We start from the raw sequence: 19797 nt of genomic DNA, 5'->3' as shown, positions 1-19797 counted from the left end.
GGGAGGCTAGGACTGTGAATTCTTCTAATGCCCAAGAATCACCTGTATTTTAAGTCACTGAACTCGTTTAAGGCTCCCTAGTGCCAATGACGTCTTCCAGGGGGTCACGCACCTGCGGATCGCTGTCTGAGTACCAGAGGTTTATCCGCAAACACGTGGGTGACAAGCGCTTTCCTCCGGGCCCCGCCTCTGTCCACCGTGATTGGCGGACCAATCGTTCCAATCAGCCCTCCCCGCCTCTTTCAGCAGTAGCCAATCACAGGCCTCGAGCGCCTCCTGACTACTAGACACTGTTTACTAACAGATAGAAGCTGGGGAATAAGGGGTGTGACCGTTCTGGGGAGGTCAGGGAAGAGAGTGTCTCGGCTGCGCGTGCGCACCCAGGGAGGTGGGCGGGGCAGAACCTCGGTTCTCACCAATCGGAGCGGCCACGCTCCTCCCTCTCCTGCCTCCCCGCCAGGCAACAACAATTCGAGGAGCGGGGCGGGGCTGCTCGTGAAACGTCAGAGCGGGTTGCCCAATGGGAGCCGGCGTTGGCAGACGCGCGCGCCCGGCGCCCAATAGGCGGTGGCGGGCCGAGTGGCTCCTCTACCGTGCTGGCTGTGGGCGGAGCGGCCCGGCGGAGGAGGCGGTGGAGCCGGGGGCCGCTTGGTTGCGCGGTACTAGCGGTGCCCGCCGAAGGGGGAGGAGGCGGAGGAGCGAGCCGTGCGGCCAGAGCGGGAAACAGACTGGTCTCGGCGTCCGAGTTCTGAAGCCGCCGCGCCCCGGCTGCCGGGGCTGCCGCAGGGGTTGTGAGGGGACGGGTGGCCGCTGTCTCCCGCGCTCCCCCTCGGAGCGCCCCGTGGGCTCGGAGAAAGGGAGAAGATGGAGGAGAAGGGCGGCAGCGGCGACGGCGCCGCGGGGACCAGCGGGGACGGCGGCGACACGGGGGAGCAGCTCCTCACGGTCAAGCACGAGCTGCGGACGGGTGAGCGACCCCGCCCTCTGCCGGCCGGGGCCGGGGGAGGGGGCGCGGAGCGCCTGGGCCTGGCGCGCGCGGCGGGAGCCCCGGGGGTCTCGGGCGGCGGCCGCCGAAAGTTTTCCCGACCCCGCGACGAGCGCCCGTCTCCGGGGATGGCGTGGCCGCCCTGGCCGCGCAGGTGACACATCTGTCGCCGCATCCTGTCGGGGGCGAGAGGTGCGCCGTCCGGGGTCGGAGGGACCCGGCTTCTGCACCGCGCCCGCCGGCCTGCAGGTGGATCCCGGTGGGGGTGGGCGCGACCCCCGGGACGGGCGCTGGGGGAGCCTGTCCGCGAGTGATGGGGAGGGCTTGCTCTGATGTGCGAACGGCGCGAGATACTGCACTTGGCCTTGCATTTCCGTCAGAGGTCTCTTGAGACGCACGTTCGAAGCGCTTGCATTCTGCCGTCCGAGACCCCAGACTCGCCCGAGCGGCACACCTGGTAAATGCTGGCCGTGCGGGTTGTTCCTTGCGGAAAATGGCCAATGTGGCCCCCTCCATCCATCCGGTTCGGGTTTCGTCTTTGTGGAGCCCGGTCTCAGATGTAGGGACACTTGAGCATGTCGGAGCAGACCGTGCCTGCCAACCACTCGGTCGGCATTATTGTTTCAAATACTGGCCACGGCCCCACTGGCGTTTTGGGGTCGACTTCCCCGGGTTCAGGTGGGCGCCTCGCACACCTTGTTTCTGTTTTGAACAGAGTGTGAAGTTAGTCCGGGGCCGGCTCTTTCAGTTTTTGTTACATGTGCTGAGATCGCCAGGTAGCGAGCGTTTCGCCCGTGCCCTCGTGGTCCCCTGATGGAAGAGATGTCAGAGTCCTGCTGGCATTTTTACACCGTGTCCGTGTGGTCATCTGTGCCTCTGTTAGACGTCTTGAGTCGCTCACTCCGTATTTTTTAGTTCCTAACATGCCCTGTGTATGTTCCGTGTTTCGCTCTCAAAAGCCAAGGGATGTTTTCAGAGGGACCGTAAATCTTTTACCAGTCTGCATTTACCGGGTGTTGATGTCTGATCTGTGCCAGGCCCGGTGTCAGGTGCTTTCTGGTTTGAAGATTTTGGGTTTTTTTCGTGTCTTACATAATGATTCACTGATTTATGTATGTAGGGTTGCACTGTTCAGCGGCAGCCCTTCAAGTCAAATGCTCCTTAGTCACTGACCGTGGCGCAGTGAACCGCGTTTTGCTAAATGACCAAGGAGCAAACTACTTGTTACTGGGAGTCAACCAACTGTACAGTTTCTGAATTTTGCAAACAATGCTGGCTTTAGAGAAAACAATGAGTACTGCTGTATTCCCCTCCTCTACTCACAGAGTGAATCATCAGCTTCAAGTTTGCATTTTGGAAATTTTTCTGATAGAAGATGAGATTATACTGAATTCATTAGCACTGTGAACTAACGGTGAAGGGAAGTGAATAGTCATCTTGATTTATAACTGTTGAACACTGGAGTGACTGACCGGATACAGTGGTGAAAAACATTGTGAAAATGTAACTTGCAAGAATCACCCATCTTCAGCCAACTGCACTCCTGTCAGCCCAGGATGCTATAATAGGCACCAGAGTAATTTGATCTGATACAGTCCCTTCTCAGAATGGGGACGGGCATCTAGGCAGTGGGTAACTGCCCGTTTGTGCAGAACCCTGTATTGTGTTCCGTAGGATGAAGGCAAGAAGCAGTGAGAGCCGCGTGCAAGGACATGGAAGTAGCTCCAGTTGGGTAAACCCAGCAGCATGGCGTGCCTGGGCATGGAGCTGGAAGACGTAGTTCTAAGTCCCAGCCCTGACACTTACTAGATACGTGGATTCAAGCAAGTCGCCTCGTTTCCTGAGACCCACTTTCATCTATAGAATGGGAGAGTGGAAGGAGACACTTGGAGCCTTGCGGAGAAGGGTGCTTGACACGTTGAAGGCATCCATCACGTGTTGATTGAACGTACATCTAAAAATCGGGCCACGGGGGCTGGGGCTGTGGCATAGAGGGTAAAGCCGCCACCTGCAGTGCCAGTATCCTATATGGGTGCCGGTTCTAGTCCCAGCCACTCCACTTCCAATCCAGCTCTCTGCTGTGGCTGGGGAAAGAAGCAGAAGATGGCCCAAGTCCTTGGGCCCCTGTACCCTCATGGGAGACCCAGAAGAAGCTCCTGGCTCCTGGCTTCGGATCCACGCAGCTCCAGCTGTAGTGGCCAATTGGGAGTGAGCCAGCGGATGGAAGACCTCTCTCTCTCTCTCCTTCCCTCTCTCTGTGTAACTCTGACTTTCAAATAAATAAATAAAATCTTTAAAAAAAAAAATCAGGCCACAGCAGTGTCTTTAAATCGTGTAAATTAATCCAGCATAATTGGAAAGCAGGTCAGTCACCTGGTGCCTAACGTGTGTCACATCACCTGGCTGTCACCCTGTTTGTGCCTGTCCTGCCTCTCAAGTGCAGTGTAGACTCCTTGTTGTCCTTGGTGCTGCCTCTCAGCCTGTGCACGTGTCCTCGGCAACCTCCGACACTCGGCACTGTAGTAACTCACTTGTCTGCGCTGGACCGTAAGGTCCCGAGGGCAGACGCCATGTCCTTCCTCTCCTGCAGCCATGGTGTTTGGTCAGGGCTCGAGTATTTGTTGAATGAATTCATCAAGTGGGTGAGAATACAGGAGCAAGTCTAGTGAGAATGTTAAGTTGTTGATGGACTGATGACAGTTGCTACAAAAACTGAAGAATGGAAGATTGGCACTGGGACATAGTAGGCTAAGCCTCTGCCCATGGTGCCTGCACCCCATATGGGCACCAGTTCACGTCCCAGCTGCTTCTCTTCTAATCCAGCTCTCTGCTATGGCCTGCGGAAGCAGCGAAAGATGGCCCAGGTGCTTGGGCCCCTGCACCAACATGGGAGACCTGGAAGAAGCTTCTGGCTCCTGGCTTCAGATCAGCCTGGCTCCAACTTTTACAGCCATTTGGGGATTGAACCAGCAGATGGAAGACCTTTCTCTCCGTCTCTGCCTCTCTCTGTAACTCTACGTCTCAAATAGATAAATACAATATTTAGAAAAAAAATGCAGATCAATGTCACATACATTTCTTGAGCACTTTGTTTTCTAGCTTCTGTGGGACCCGATAATACCAAAAATAACTAAGAAAGTGCCATGCCCTGTGGCAGTAGGGGAAGAGCTGTGTGAGGCAGTAGTTGGGATTGATGGCCATAGGTCTAATAGAACACAAAGTATAAAGGTAGCAGAGAAGGGGTTGGGCCTTTCAGCTTTCAGATAATCGAATCTGACTCTGTTATACCGCAGTGAAAAAAGGGAAATATTATGGGAAGGATGGTAGGTCATTTGACTCTCTCTATTCAATAAGTGTTTGTTAACTCTTTGGTACTGGGTACTGGTTTAGATGCTGGAGTTACAAGGCCTACATCTCTGCCGGAAGGGCCGGGTTCCATCAGGAACGACTGCGACCAGGGACTTCGGTGGTCTGTCCCCACTCCTGTATCCCTGCGTGTCTCGATGTGGTGGATTCTCCACTATGGTCCAGTCACTGGGTGATGGGTTCTTTCTTCTCCACTGCTGTCTGGGTGTTCCCACATGCTGCAGAGAGACCCCGAGTTTTACATGATACAGCTTCAGATACTAGAAGGAGTGCGTTGTTTCTTTCTTCTCAGCATCAGTTATAAAAATCTTGGGTTAGAACTCTTTTGGCCTGGCTTTGGACAGGAGTCTACTTTTGGATCATTCAGCTGAGGCCAGGGGAAGGCATCATGTTCTACTAACACGACAGCAGCTCTGATAAATGCTTGGTTGGGGCTCGTCTCAACCCTTAGAAGTGAAAGACTTGCTGGGAAGGTATTTCCTCAGATGCTGGTCATTAAAATAGAGAGCCTGACACCGAGGAGAGTGGAACAAGGTTATCTACCGTAAACCCTAGCGGCTTAAAGTGGTGTGGTTTCTGTGGGTCTGAAATTTGGGCGTTGCTTAGTTCAGTGCTTCTGGCCCAGGGATCCTCCTGAGGTTGTGGTGAGGAGGCTGGCGAGGACTGTGTTCACTTGAAGACGTGTCTGGGGCTGGTGGTCCCCCTCCCAGGGTGTCACTCGTGTCTTCCGGCGGGATGCACTCCTTCCTTGGCCTGGGGACTGCTCCACAGGGCTGCTGGATGTCCTCATCTCAGGGCAGTTGGTTTCCCAAGGACAAGTGATCCAAGAGAGAGAGCAAGGTGACAGCCATGGTCTTTTTTGGTTAAACAACTTTATGGAGATATAACTTAAGTACCACACAACCCACGTGCTTTAAGCATACAGTTCAACAAATTTTAGATTTATAGAAATAATCATCACTACCATCTAATTATACTTATAACATTTTTAAACTTAATGCATTTTTCCAAAGTCTGTTTCTGAGAGAGAAGGGAGAAAGAGAGAGAGAGAGGAAACTGCCATCCATTGGTTCACTTCTCAAACATCCGCAGTGACCAGGGCTGGGCTTGGCCACAGCTGTGAGGCATAAACTCAATGCAGGTCTCCTAGGTGGTTGTCAGGAACCAAGTTACTTGAGCCATCACCACTGCCTCCCAGGGACTGCACTAACAGGAAGCTGGAGTCAGGTGCAGGGCCAGGTGTCAGTCCCGGGCACTCTGATATGGGGCATGGTGTCTTAACTAGTGGCTTAGCCATTAGGCCAAAGGCTTGCCCCTGCAGTCTAATTTTAGAACATTTCCATTAGCCTTAGAAGAAAACTCGTGTCCATTTACATCAGGGCCTTTATTCCCACAACCCAGCCCCAGCCCTGGGCAACCACCAGTTTTTATTTCCTCTCCCTCCATATTTGCCTACTGTGAAATTTCAGGTCGTATAATTATCCAGTTGTAGTCTTGTAGACTGCTTTGAGCATCTCTTGGTCTCTTTGTTTTCTTTTGCTGACAGATTGCTATTCGTTGTGTCAGTTGTGCTGTGTCCCTCGGTTGATTGACATTTGGGTTGTTTCCCTTTTTGGCTGGATGAACAGTGCCGCTGAGCACTTTGTGGCCTGTGTTTCCTTTTGCTCTTAGGTGTTTATCAACAGTAAAGTGCCTGGATCACGTGGTGTGTCTATGTTTAACTCTGTAACAAACTGCCAAACTGTTTCTCCAAGTGACTGTACCTGTTCCGGCCAGGGCCTGGGAGGGCTTCATCTTCGGAACAGCCAGCACTCGCCACATTTTGCTTGTGTTCATCCGAAGAGCTGTGAAGTGGTGTTTCACTGTGGTTTCCATTTGTGTTGCACAAAAGACCTTGAGTGTCTTTTCACACACTTACTGGCAGTTCCCTGTGTGTTTGTAGAGAGGTCTGTTCAGACCCTGTGGTCATTTTTTTAATTGCCTGAGTTTTGAGAATTACTGAGGTGTGGGAATTCTTAAGTGTACTCAGGATATAAGTCTCTTGTCAGGCACATGATTTGCAAATATTCCCCCCAACACAAAAGTTTTGTTTTTATTTTTTTAAAATGTCCTGAGAAGCTCAGAAGTGCAATTCACCTTTTGTCTCCTCCCCCTTTTTCTGGCTTGTGTCCTATCTCAGAAATCACCGACTAACCCAGTGTTGTAACGATCAGTGCCTCTGCTTTCTCCTGAGAGTTTTATAATTTTAGCTGTTATATTTAGATCTTTGATGCATTTAGAGTTAATTTTGCGTAGGCTGTGAGGTAGTGATCTGGATTAATTCTTTTGCATATCCAGTTGTCCAAGCACCATTTGTTGGAAACTAGATTCTTATCCCATTTTATTGTTTTGCACCCGTGTTGAAAATCAGTTGGCCATACATGTATGCATTTATTTATTTCAGACTCAGTTATGTTCTACTGATCCCCCTCCCTCCCTATGCGAGTACCATACTAACTGGACTCCTGCAGCTTTTCAGTAAGTTTTCAAATTGGGAAGAATAAATCTTGCAACTTTGTCTTCATTTTCAAGATTGTTTTAGTTATTCTGGGTCCCTTGAGTTGACATGAACTTTAGGGTGGACTTGTTGATTTCTGCAAAGAAGCCAGGTGGTAGAATTCTAATAGGGATTGCATTGATTTGTAGATCAGCTTTGGGAGGGTTGATATCTTTCGACTTCTTTAGGTCTTTTTTCATTTCTCTCAAAGGTGTTTCATAGTTTTCAGAGTATAAGTTTAACTTCTTTTGCTAAATTTATTCAGAAGTATTTTTTCTTTATGATGCTATTATAAAAGCAGGTTTTAAATTTTCACTTTTGGGTTATTCATTATGTCTAGAGACAGCTTATGTTTGTGTAGTGAACTTGGCTGTATTAGTTTCATAGTTCTGATGGTTTTGTAGTGGATGCCTTACAAAGTCATGTCATTTCTGAACAGTGATAGTTCTACTACTCCCTTTTCAATCTGGATGCCTTTTGTTTCATTTTCTTGTATAGTTTCCCTGGCTGGAGCCTGCAGTACAGTGTTCAAGAGCAAAAGAAGCCATCCTTTGTCTTGTTCCTGATGTTAGGGGGAGGAGTTTAGTCTTCAGCCTCTCAGTATTTGGTTAGCCGTGGGTTTTCATAGATGTCCTGTAACAGGTTAAGGGAGTTCCCTTGCATTGCTGACTTGGGTGCTTTTCTAAATTATGAGGATATTGCATTTTATCACATGCTTTGCCTGCATCTACTGAGATGATTGTTTTTGTTCTAGTGTTGTTATTTTTATTGTATTAATTTTGGGGTGTTAATCCAACCTTGCATACCTGGGATAAATCCCACTGGGTCATGTATCTAAGGTACTTACTACCATAAGGCTGGTGTTCTGGGAATTTCTGTGGAAATTCTGGTACAGACAGAAGTTAAGAGTAGTGACTTACTTTTAAAAATTATAATCTGTTTCACCAAAGGATATGTGTAGAATCCCATTGAAAAAGAACATTTCTGGGGCTGGTGCTGTGTTAAGCCTCCACCTGGGTGCGGGTTTGAGTCCTGGCTGTTCGCTTCCAATCCAGCTCTCTGCTATGGCCTGGGAAAACAGTGGGAGCTGGCCCCGGTGCTTGGGCCTTTGTGCCCCTGTGGGAGACCTGGGAAGAAGCTCCTGGCTCCTGGCTCCTGGCTTCAGATCAGCCCAGCTGGATCAGCCCAGCCGTTGCTGCCATCTGGGGAGTGAATCAGCAGAAGGAAGATTCTCTCTGTAACTCTGCTTGTATATGTATACATACAAGTTATCATCTATCTATCTATCATATGTATCTATCTATAACTTGTAATTAGCTCTTTAGGAGCATATAACTACTACCTACAGTAAAATACATCAGAAGACTTCAGTATCAATTCTTGTGATCTTGAGTATAATGCAGCTTTACTTCTTATAAACTATCTGAGTGTAAATAAGTACTTGTGTGTCTGCAAGTGTGTGTTTTATAGAACTTCTCCCTTTTTCAAACTTCGCTCATTCTGAGAAGAGTAGGTTTTCTAGGCTGCATCAGGAAGGTAAGAACTCAGATCTTAGAAGAAAAACCCTTTTCACTCTCCCTTGAGGTTTAGAGATTAAGAAAATGATCCCTTGAGGAGCAGAAGCTGGTATCTCAGCCTTCAAGTTCAGGGCGACTTAAGTCTATTTCAGTTATATAATCTATAAGGGGAAACCTCAAGTGGTAAGTCTGATGTTGTAGCAGAACCAAATTAACTTGTATTGCAAAGCAAGGAAGTGTGTTGAAACCTCAGCTTCCTGGCGACAAGTGGTTGGATGAGCAGGACAGAGTTGTTTCCCTGAGAGAAGCTGATCCTTGGCGAGCACTCCTCCAGGGAGAAGCTAGCATAATGCCATCATGTGTTGGTCGCAGCTTCCGCACGATGAACTACATTGTGGGGAGATGTCAGTTCCAAAATGCAGTGCGGGGGGGGGGGGGACTGTCATAGTTCTCTCCTCTGGGCTCCCATAATGATTTACAGATCCATCTATGCACCTCAAAGGTGTGATCACTCCTCCATGCCTCTTGTTTGCCAAGGAAGATGAACAGGGTCTAAAATAGAATCTTGACCTCATTGTGTGTGTTTCTAGCAATGTCCCTCTTGGTTCAGACATAGCTCTTTCTCCAAAACCAGATGAGTTCTCCGATTTTATGTATTCCTAAAGTTGTGAGTGAGCTGATTCATCTGTCTTTCTTTCTTTCTCTCTTTTTTTCTTTCTTTTTTCAATATTCATTAGACGTCTTCCCTTGTGACTATAGGGAGAGAAAGCTCTTAATTTTTAGTATTGGTATTGCAGGGATTTTATTCTACACTCAAGTTTTTGTGTAGATGTGATTTTTTATTTAATCAATGTGTTCTTGACAGAAAATTGTGTAAATATTTTTGTGTATCAGATTATTTGCAATATAGAAAGTGCACCTGGTACTTGCAAGAATTCTGTCATTAAGCCTTGTATTTAAACACTTTTTTGATTAAATTTTCCATTTGTGACTCTCACTGTTACCTTGTAGATATGCCATCTTTACAGTTTGGGTAGCTGCACACAGGTACATGAGGGAGACTTGGTGGTAGGCTGAATAATGACCCATGACCCCCACCATCCCTGGAGCCCTGTGAATATGTCGCACATTACCTGGCAAAAGATACCCTGCAGGTGTGCTTAAGCACCCGAGATGGGGAGACTATCTCGGGTTATACAGGTGGGCCCGGTGTTACCAGTGGGTCCTTCCTTGTGAGACGGGGCCAGAGGAGGTGATGTGAAGACAGAAGCAGAGGCAGAGAAAGAGAAGGAGCTGTGGCAAGGAGACAGCAGAGTGACGGCACCGAGGGAAGAGGCTGGCCCAGGGCTAAGGAATGGGGCAGCCTGTGGAGGCTGGGTCAGATTTCCCCCTGGAGTGTCCACCAGGAGCACAGCTCTGCTTGATTTTAGCTCCCCAAGATGCAGCTTCAGACTTAGGATCCTTGAAACTGTAAGAAAATACGTTTGTGTTGTGTGTAAGCCATCAAGTTTATGTTCATTTTATAGCAGCGAGAGGGAACTAGTACATCCTGCTTCCGCTTGAGGAGCCCTAGCATCTGCAACCGAGCCACGGCAGAGTGGGAAGCAGTCACCGGTTAGCAGCTGTCCTGGTAGGAGATGGGAGTCCTCCCCGCGGGCCCCCGAGGAGCCGCGGGCTGTGCTTGACCAGCTGTTCTGTTTTCCCAGGGACACTCTGCACTGGGTCTCTGAGCAGTCTTCTTCCACCAGGGCAGGCACGAGAAGGCTTCACATCTCAGACCCACAACCACGTGAAATTGGGTCTGGCTGCATCTTGAGCCATTTGTGCTGTTATTCTTGTTATTTTTCTTTCTTCTTTTCTTATGCTTTAATTAATCCTTGTAATCTGCCTTAAATATTTTCTGGACCAAGGCAGGAACAAGGTAAACATGTAATTAAGTGAGTATATTTGTGTGTAAGCATATGTAAATGTAAGTAATATGGAAACTATGGGAAGATACTCTACTTTTTATCCAGTATTTGACTTCTTAAATAAAATCTTTGTCCTGTGGTATTCATGCGATCTTTGTTTTTCTCCTAACAAGAAAAAAGCAAGGGCTGCGATTAGTTGATAGCACTTCTCCTCTTTGTACATAATGATAAATCAGTCAAGCCAGGCACACCACAGGGATCCTAGAGGCGTGAGGCAGGGACTGGGCAGGGCTGCCTTGGCCCAGCCAGTTTCCCACACTCGTGGACTGTCCCAACCTCAGCTGGCCGGGCAGTGTGGTCAGCTGAAGCACTCTCTGCTCTGACCACATCAATAAGCTGTACCGGGAACGCCTGTTTTCCCTAAAGGAAAAATGATTTAAAGTATGTAGTGAGGATAATGTCTCACTTTGTATCTGAACATGATGCTTCATTCAGAGGGCTTGAACACTGAATCTCGGCAGTGTGTTTGCGCTGACCCACTCCCGTGACCTGGAGACTTAGGTCGGTTGTTGTTAAGGAAGCATGATTGGTGCTAGAATGGGAACAAATCTAATGAGGCCACACACGATTCAAACTCCTAACTTTTGACCTAATTTTGCCATGTATCAGTTGGGCCCGACAGCTACAGTTTTGTTCGTCTTTTAAGGATTTAGTGGATTTTGCCTGTGCCTCGCATTGTCGTAGACATTGGGTATTTGTAGGGAGCATATTGGGCATAGCTCTTGCCATCACTGAGTAATACCTAAGAGAGAGACCTTAAATATGTAATCACCCAAATCTTCGGTGATTGCAGCTGGGGTAGGCCCTGTGAAGGTGCTCAGGGCTCGGTGGGAGAGCTTGGCCTTGAAAGCCATGAACTAATAATAAGTGTCAATAATAATTATTAATAATAAATTAGTTCATGATAATAAAGAATAATAATAGCACTAATAATAAGTGCCATAACTAACAACAGTGCCATTAACGAATCGAGTGAGGACTGCGGGCAGATGTCTGAAGCACCGTGCCCTAAGCAGAGACCCTGGCTGCTGTGGGATGAAGAGTGTGGAGGACAAAGCATTTCTTTCTTTCTTTCTTTCTTTTTTTTTTTTTTTTTTAAGATTTATCTATTTATCTGAAAGACAGAGTTACAGAGAGGCAGAGGTGGGGTGGGGGAAGAGATATCTTCCACCTGCTGGTCCACTCCCCAAATGGCCGCAACGGCCGGAGCTGGGCTGATCCGAAGCCAGGAGCCAGGAGCTTCCTCCCACCCTCCCACGTGGGTGCAGGGGCCCAAGGACTTGGGCCATCTCTTCTGCTTTACCAGGCCACAGCAGAGAGCTGGATTGGAAGTGGAGCATTCAGGACTTGAACTGGCACCCATATGGGATGCTGGCACTGAAGACAGCGGCTTTACCTGCGACGCCACAGTGCCAGCCCAGGACAAAGCATTTCTGCCAAAAGAAGCATCCCAGATGGTCCTGCATCGTGCAGCGGCTCGGCACACAGGGCTTCCTGCTAGAGAGGCCTCTGGCTTGAGCATCATAATGCTCAGAAAATGGGGCTGGAAATGTAGCCAGGCTGTTTCATGCAGGCTTCTGCAGGTTCCAGTAGAGTGTGCGGGCAGTGAGCGCGCTGGGACACCTTGGAGTTTTAATTGGGGAGTGATGGGATTCGGTGCTGCATTTTGAGATGTGATTCTCATTGCTGTGAGGAGAATAGGAGGAAAGACTGGAAAAGGAGGCTGGTTACGATGCCGTTGCAGGAGTTCAGATGGAACGGGGAGGTGCAGATCAGGTCACAGGGGGGATTCAGCGCAGCGAGGGTATTTGAGGTGTGTTTAGGAGGTAGTTCAGCAGATCCGGATGTATCAGTGCCGGGCTCTCTGGCTGGAGCAGGTGCTGTTGGTTGAAATGGTGCGTTAGCTTTAGGTTGCTGCGTAAGAAGGAAATCACACTCAGAGTGGCTTGTAATGACTCCCACCTGTTGGTTCAGGAGCTTAGACTTCCTCAAGGCCTGTCTGGGGTTTGGTCACTGCGTACAAAGGCTAAAATCAAGGAGTTAGCCAGACTGAGTTCTTGTCCGGAGCTCCTGGGTAAAAGTCCACTTCGCAGCTCAGCTGGCGGCATTCAGTCCGTGTGGTGGTCAGTCTGAGGCTCCAGTGTCTGCGCTGGCTGTCCATCAGAGCCGCGCTCAGCTCCTAGGGGCCACCCCTCCATTTCAGACCAGCAGGAGCGTCTGGAGTCCTTCTCGTGTTTTGACTGTCTTCTGACTTCCAGACTTTCTCTAACCTGTGGGCCCAGATTGAAGGAAGCTCATGTGATTAGTTTGGGACTGCCTGGATAATTTTTCTGTCATGAGATCAACTTAATTACACATGCCAAATCCCCTTGTCTCGAGAGTGATAGCTCATTTTACTCACTCACTCAGGAGGAGATCATATAAAGGCTGGGATCATCCAGGTCATCCTAGAGTTCTGCTTGGAATTCACAGGTAGTGAGCCAGGGGAGATGCATTTGGGGTGGGGGCGGGGGGAGGACAGAAAAGATAGGATGCCGTTTTAACCAATCAAAGTGAGCTGGAGGTGCCCTTGACATCTTCTGAGGGACGAGTCTGGTAATGGTAACCTAGGCGGTGAAAGCTTATTATGTGCTTTGAGTAGGTGCTTTCGTCAGCTCATTGGATCCACACAACCCCATGCAGTGAGTACTGTTGTTATTATTCCAAGTTAGAAGAGGAAACTGAGTCTCAGAGAAGTCAGGGTTGCCCAGGAGATAAGGAGAAGACTTGTTTTGAGGCGGTTGTGGCCCCAAGGCCACTCTAAACCACTGTGCTTTATGTCAGTGGGAGGTACCCGTCTGGAGCTTGGGAAGGAGGTCTTGGGTGCAGATAAGAATCCTGATGTCAGGACTGGTGCTGTAGTGTGGAAGGCTAAGCCTCCTCCTGCAGTGCTGGTATCTCATGTGAGCACTGGTTCGAATCCTGGCTGCTCCGCTCTGATACAGCTCCCTGCTAATGCAGCTGGGATAGCAGTAGAAGATGGCCCAAGTCCTTGGGGCCCCTTGCATCCATGTGGGAAACCCGGAAGAAGCTCCTGGCTCCTGGCCTCGGCCCAGCCCTGGCTGTTGTGGCCACTTAGGGGGTGAACCAGCAGATGGATGATCTCACCTCTCCTTCTCTCTCTATCTCTGCTTTTTAAATATAAGTAAATCTTTTAAAAAGGATCTTGGCATTGTTGGCAGTGAGCTGGCACTTAAAGCCAAGGTGGCAGGTGAAATCACCTTCAGAGAGGTTGCAGAGTGGAAGGAGAAGGAGAAGACTCAGAACCAAGCCCTGCAAAACTCCAAATGTAAGGAGAAGATAGAAAAGGACTTGAGAAGGATCCAGAGGAGAAACATCCAGAAGGAAAAGTCAGAGAAGACCTGGGAAAGTCATGGTGTTATGGAAACCAAGGGGCGAAGGTGCTTCAGGGGCAGGGTGTGCTTGTATTTGAGTTACCACCTAGTAGCTTTATCAAGAGCAATTATGGAGGCATGTGGTGGGAGCCGCCAGACTGGAAAGGGAGCTCCAGGTCTCCTATGCGGGTTTAGGGGCCCAAGGACTTGGGCCATCTTATACTGCTTTCTCAGGCTATAGCAGAGAGCTGGACTGGAAGTGGAGCAGCTGGGACTCGAACCGGTGCCCATATGGAATGCTGTCACTGCAGGCAGCAGCTTTACCCACTGTGACACAGCGCCAACCCCTATTTATTTATTTTAAGAGATTTTTATTTTATTCATTTGAAAGGCAGAGAGAGAGAGAGAGAGAGAGAGGTATCTTCATCTGCTGGTTCACTTCCCAAATGGCCACAATGGCTGGGACTGGGCCAGGCTGAAGCCAAGAGCCAGGAGCTTCTTCCAGGTCTCTCATGTGGATGCAGGGGCCCAAGTTCTTGGGCATGTTCCAGTGCTTTTCCCAGATACATCAGCGGGAAGCTGTATCGAAGTGGTGTAGCTGGGACTTGAACTGGCATTCATATGGGATGCAAGCATTGCAGATGGAGGTTTTACCCACTGCACTACCACACCGGCCCCGGGGAGGGTTTATTTTTTGCTTCCTTGTTTTAGGATGAGTGATGCTAAAACATTCTTAATTTCTTAAATATCACCAGCCTGTATCTATCACAGCTTGAGAAATTGAAACTACCTGGGACGATCCTTTAATGCAGCGGTTAAGTGCTGCTTGGGCGCCTGAGTTGTAGCTCCAGCTCTGCTTTGGATTCCAGCTTCCTTCCTGTGTGCACTCTGGGAGGCAGCAGGTGATGGCTCTAGTGGTTGGGTCGCTGTCACCCTCACCCACATGGGAAGCCTGGGTTGAGCTCTTGGCTCCTGGCTTCTGCCTGGCCCAGCCTCAGCTGTTGCAGGCATCTGGGGAGTGAGCTGGCAGATGGAAGACTGATCTCTGTCTGTCTCTGATGGGACGGTTGCTGATACTAAGATTCCTAGGAAGGGGATGGGAAGGAGTGCACACGGGGTGAGGGGAAGAGCGGCCTCTGACAAGAGAACTTCAGCAGAGAGGAGGGACAGGGACAGTTGCATTTGCGGATGTGGGGACAAGAAGAAATGGCGGTTTTATAAGAGTGGGAATAAGAGAGGGAAGAGATGTATAATTTGGGGCATGCTCGGGCTGACTTGCCCCAATTGGTAGAGTTGGAAACATACCAGGGGATTCCAATTCAATCCCATCAAGGTGGCATGTGCCAATGCCATCTCACTACTCCAAGTGATCAATTTCAGTTCACAATTGATCATAATGAAAGGACTAAGAGTCAAAGGGAGCACATAAACAAGTCTAGTATCTGCTAACACCAACCGATAGAATAAATAAAGGGGAGAGTGATCCAACATGGGAAGTGAGATACTCAGCAGACTCATAGAATGGCGGATGTCCTAAATAGCACTCTGGCCTCAGAATCAGCCCTAAAGGCACTCGGATCTGGCTGAAAAGCCCATGAGAGTATTTCAGGCATGGAAAGCCAAGACACTCTGGCAAAAAGATCTCTGTGAGTGAGATCCCAGTGGAAAGAACAGGTCTTCAAAGAGGGAGGTGCCTTTCTCTGAAGGGAGGAGAGAACCTCCACTTTGACTATGACCGTGTCTAAACAAGATAAGAGTCGGAGAACTCAAGGGGCTTCCATAGCCTTGGAAACTCATAACTGGTGCATAGGGAGATTACTGATGCCATAAACAGGAGTGTCAATTGGTAAAGTCAACAACAGGAGTCACTGTGCACTTACTCCTCATGTAGGATCTCTGTCCTTAACGTGCTGTACACTGAGGCTTAATGCTATAACGAGTACTCAAACAGTATATTTCACTTTGTGTTTCTATGGGGGTGCAAACGACTGAAATCTTTACTTAATGTACACTAAACTGATCTTCTGTAAAAAAAAAAAAAAAAAAAGAAAGAAATTATCAATTCCCAACTTGACTCTCACTGGGATTAAACATGACAATAGGTCTGATCTGATTTCATCATCATTTAAAAAAAAATCATCTATTATTTTTCACTTTATGTTTCTGTGTGGGAGCAAACTGTTGAAATACTTACTTAAGGTATACTAAGCTGATCTTCTGTATATTAAGATAATCGAAAATGAATCTTGATGTGAATGGAAGGGGAGAGGGAGTGGGAAAGGGGAGGGTTGTGGGTGGGAGGGACGGTATGGGGGGGAAGCCATTGTAACACATGAGTCGTACTTTGGAAATTTATATTCATTAAATAAAAGATTAAAAAAAAAAAAAGAAGAAATGGCGGTTTTGAGAGCATGAAACTTCTCTGTGAGTGGTGAAGGAAAGAAATTCTTTATTCAAGAAGAGAAAAATAGCTTCATTGTTTCTATAACTTGCTATTCTGATCTTTATAAAAGAGTTCCTAGCTTCAGGAGGACACGCGGAAAGCTGATAGATGCCCATGCTGCAGATGCAGGAGGGCAGCCCCCGGGGAGGGGCTCCATCTGCGCTCTCTGCAGGGGTCAGATCCCCGAGCATGGGCTCTGGACAATGCCAAAAATTCTTAGTTTTGTCTTTTTGAAGTGTTTTATATTTAGTTTGGTTCTTCTAAGGTAAATTTATTTGGTACACGTTTGGGGGGAAAAGGCTGTTTGTTACTGCTTTGTAAGCATTTGTTTTCTTATTGACTCCGCTTTCACGTTGGCTCAGTCACGTAATTCCAGAATCAGTTGGATGAGTAAACAGTGCTGTTTTATACACCACAAGTACAGTGAGTCTTCAGGGTGAGTGACCCCGGCAGTAAGAGGAAAGTGGGCAGCATTGTTTTAAAATACGCAGACATTAGATATAACTTAGCTCTGCCTCCAGCAGAATGCCGTCCAGAGCCCTGGTCTGAGGCCCGACCACAAATCTCCACGGCGTCAGCATAGCTGACCACCTGGCCGTTGGAAGGAACCCGATGTGCCTGCTGCTTGGCTGAGTTTGGAGCTCTCGTGTGTTCACTGGAGTTAGGCTGATCGGACCCAACAGGCAGCAGCTGAGATTTTAGGCGTCAGAGCAATGTGTGTGCGCTCAGCACTGGGCGGCTGCCCCCTGAACTGAGCTGAGCCGATCAACTGCCATGGACAGAATTTCCCCGCCTTACAGAAATTAAACTCAAATCACAGAGGGAGGTTTCTCTCCTCGGGCAAACAGTTGTTACCTCTCGACTGAAGCTAAATTAGTCCGAGAAGCTTATGTTTTGTCATCTTGAGTAAGAAAAGACAAGGTTTTTATAAGGAAAGCTATTTGATGGCCTTATTAGGTTGGTCCCAGTAAGTGAGATTCCGAATACCTGTTCCCCAGTTAGCGTTTGAGAAGCAGATCCAGATATAAAGATGACTGAGTCAGCGTCTGCTGGAGTTGTCCACTTCTTCAGCCACTTCATGTTTTCCTCCCCTTTCCTGGTCCCCACACTCTCCTTCCCAAAGCACACTGGAGTATTCTTGTCACGTAAAATAATCCAGCACTGGCGTTTAGCTTAGCACCTAAGGCGCCAGATAAGACACTCACATCCCATATGGGAGATGAACCTGTGTTTGATTCCTGGATTCAGCTTCCTACCAGCAAAACCCTGGCAGGCAGCACTGATGGCTGTCACCCGTGGGAGAGACCGGGCTTGAGTCCCTGGCTTCCAGCTTTGCCCTGACCCAGCCCCTGCCTGTGGACATTTGGGAAGGGAATCAGGGGATGGGAGCTCTCTCTTTGTATGTAAGTAGCTCTCTTGCTCTTTCTCTCTCTCTCTGACCTTCTAAATATTGCCTTCATTCCTTTCCACAAACGTTCTGTTTTTTTTTAAAGATTTAATGTTATTTTTTAAAATTATTATTTTTAAAATTTAGAGTTTCAGAGGGAGAGGGAGAGATCTTCCATCTGCTGGTTCACTCCCCAGGTGGCCTCAAAGATCAGAGCTGGGCCAAACCGAAGCCAGGAGCTTCTTCTGGGTCTCCCATATGGGTGCAGAGACCCGAGCATTTCGGCCACTGCTTTCCCAGGTGCATCAGCAGGGAGCTGGATCGGAAGTGGAGCGGCAAGGACACAAAGCAGTGTCCGTATGGGATGCTGGCATCACAGGTATTGGCTTTACCTGCTAAGCCATGGCGCTGACGCCTCCACTAGCTTCCACTTCAGTTCCTTTGCCTTGGCTGTGCTGTAACATCAGGCATCTGCGTCAGTCTCACCGCGCATGTGGGTCTTTCCTTATCCCTCTCCGACTTTCCAGTCAGCCATTCTCACTGGAGTTCCTAACATCCCCTCATTTTCCCAACCCAGTGGGTGGCCCCCATGGGAGTCTGATGTCCCTTCCCAGGAGCAGCCGGGACCCGCGCTGCCAGGCTGCGCTCTGACCCCGGTGCCTGTCGTCCGCCGCCGCCTCCTTCCCACGTCGTCGTCTCTCTGCTCGTCTCAGAAATACCGGTCGTCCAGTGCAGCGCCCGTTTCCTGTAGCTTTGCACTCTCTTCCTGGGAGATGAGCTGGTGTTGCGGCCCGAACGACCGTCCGGATCACCCCCTGATTTCAGCTTAGCTCTTTCCTGAGTTCCTCGTCAGGGCCTTCCAAGAGCCCCCTGAGCAGGACACATTTGGGCAGTCTGCAGAGAGCTCAGAGGCTCAGGTCCGGTGATGCCTCTGCCCTCCACTGTCCGTGTTCTGTTTCGCGGCATCGTCATGCACTCCCACTGGACACACCCTAGACTTCGTCCCTCTCGTCCTCTGTCCCCTCTCAGAGGTGTGAATTACATCTGAGAAGTCTCTGCCACTTCTCGGAGTGTTGGCTCAGTGTCTGCCCTACTGACAATATCCGTGTTGAGCTGCACTCCTCAGGTCTCTGCCCAGCATCCTGCATGTCTTACGTGATTCTCACAGCACACCTGCTGCAATGGTATCGTTTCTGACACCGCTGGTACACAGCCTCACGACCTGTCTTGCTCTGGAGTCCAGCTGTGGCCGTGGCCAACAGTTGTGTGTCAGCTTCAGCTCACTTTAGATCGATGGCATCCAGCTTCAAGCATACATACTGCACAGTGTTCACTGTCTGCTCCAGAACCTTCTACTCTGAGGCCCAGGAGCCTGGTGGAAGCACAAATGCCCATCCCAGCACCATAAGGGTGTCAGTGGCCCAGGGCAACCTTAATCATAGTGCATGGGAGCAGATGATAAACGCTGCTCTGTATCCCTCCTGGAGTGGAAACTTTCAGAGGCATTCCATACGTTCCTCAGGAGGTCCGGTCAGATCCGTCGGTAACGCCTCTTTGTATTGGCTTTTCCTTGTTCCCTATTTCAGTTTCCTCAGTTCCTCCTTGCTTCACACTGGGATCACCTTCCAGTTAAACCGCTGCAAGCACAGCCTGGAGTGGGAGATGGGAGTGGCTCAGTCGCTGGGGAAAGTGCAGCACAGGCCCCATTACAGGTGGGAGTGGGTGCTGATAACGCCTGACCTGCGTAACAGCACAGCTGCTGTCTCACCTTCAGGGGCTTGGCGTGAGCCTTGAATGGAAAGTGAAGAGCTGGGTTGTGCAGTAGCACTGGGATGTGAGTGGTGTGGGGACAGTGGCAGTTCTTCGCTGGGCTGACTTAGCTTTGAAAACCCTGAAAGCCGCGGGTTAGCCAGTTGTCAACGCAGGGCGCACAGTGAACAGAGGGCCTCCGTGGCATCCTTTGGAAAGGTCCTCACTGATGTGGCCATGAAACTGGTCATGCTGAAAATCAGGCCCAGGATTTAATCGCAAAGGGGGCAGAGCTGTGTGCCTTCTGTGCTGGGTTTGTATCCTGGGTTAGCACTGGCCCCAGAACCACTCTGAGTGAGATTTGGAGGCAGAAGTGAAGTAGTGCCATGTTTCTCCTACACAGAGATGTTGGTGATGGCACTGGTGCAGCGGCAGCTCCCACCGTTGTTGCCAGTCTGCTGTGTCCCACC

General features: G+C 49.3%; 1 protein-coding gene across 2 annotated transcripts in view; it reads left to right on the top strand.

Moving 5' to 3' along the window:
* The first annotated feature begins 582 nt into the window (after positions 1 to 582).
* Positions 583 to 19797, top strand: part of RPS6KA5 (ribosomal protein S6 kinase A5) — a 174128-nt gene continuing 154913 nt past the window's right edge. Inside the window, exon 1 of one of the 2 annotated variants that reach the window (XM_002719601.5) lies at positions 583 to 967. In XM_002719601.5, coding sequence (XP_002719647.2) covers positions 865 to 967 — 103 coding nt within the window. In that variant the 5' untranslated portion in view covers positions 583 to 864. The remainder of the gene's footprint in view (positions 968 to 19797) is intronic. The other variant, XM_051826133.2, reaches the window with a different exon arrangement.

Source organism: Oryctolagus cuniculus, chromosome 20, assembly GCF_964237555.1.
Source record: "Oryctolagus cuniculus chromosome 20, mOryCun1.1, whole genome shotgun sequence".
NCBI classification, from domain to species: Eukaryota; Metazoa; Chordata; class Mammalia; order Lagomorpha; family Leporidae; genus Oryctolagus; species Oryctolagus cuniculus.
Note: the sequence above shows the minus strand (reverse complement) of the source record. Positions and strands in the feature narration are given on the sequence as shown.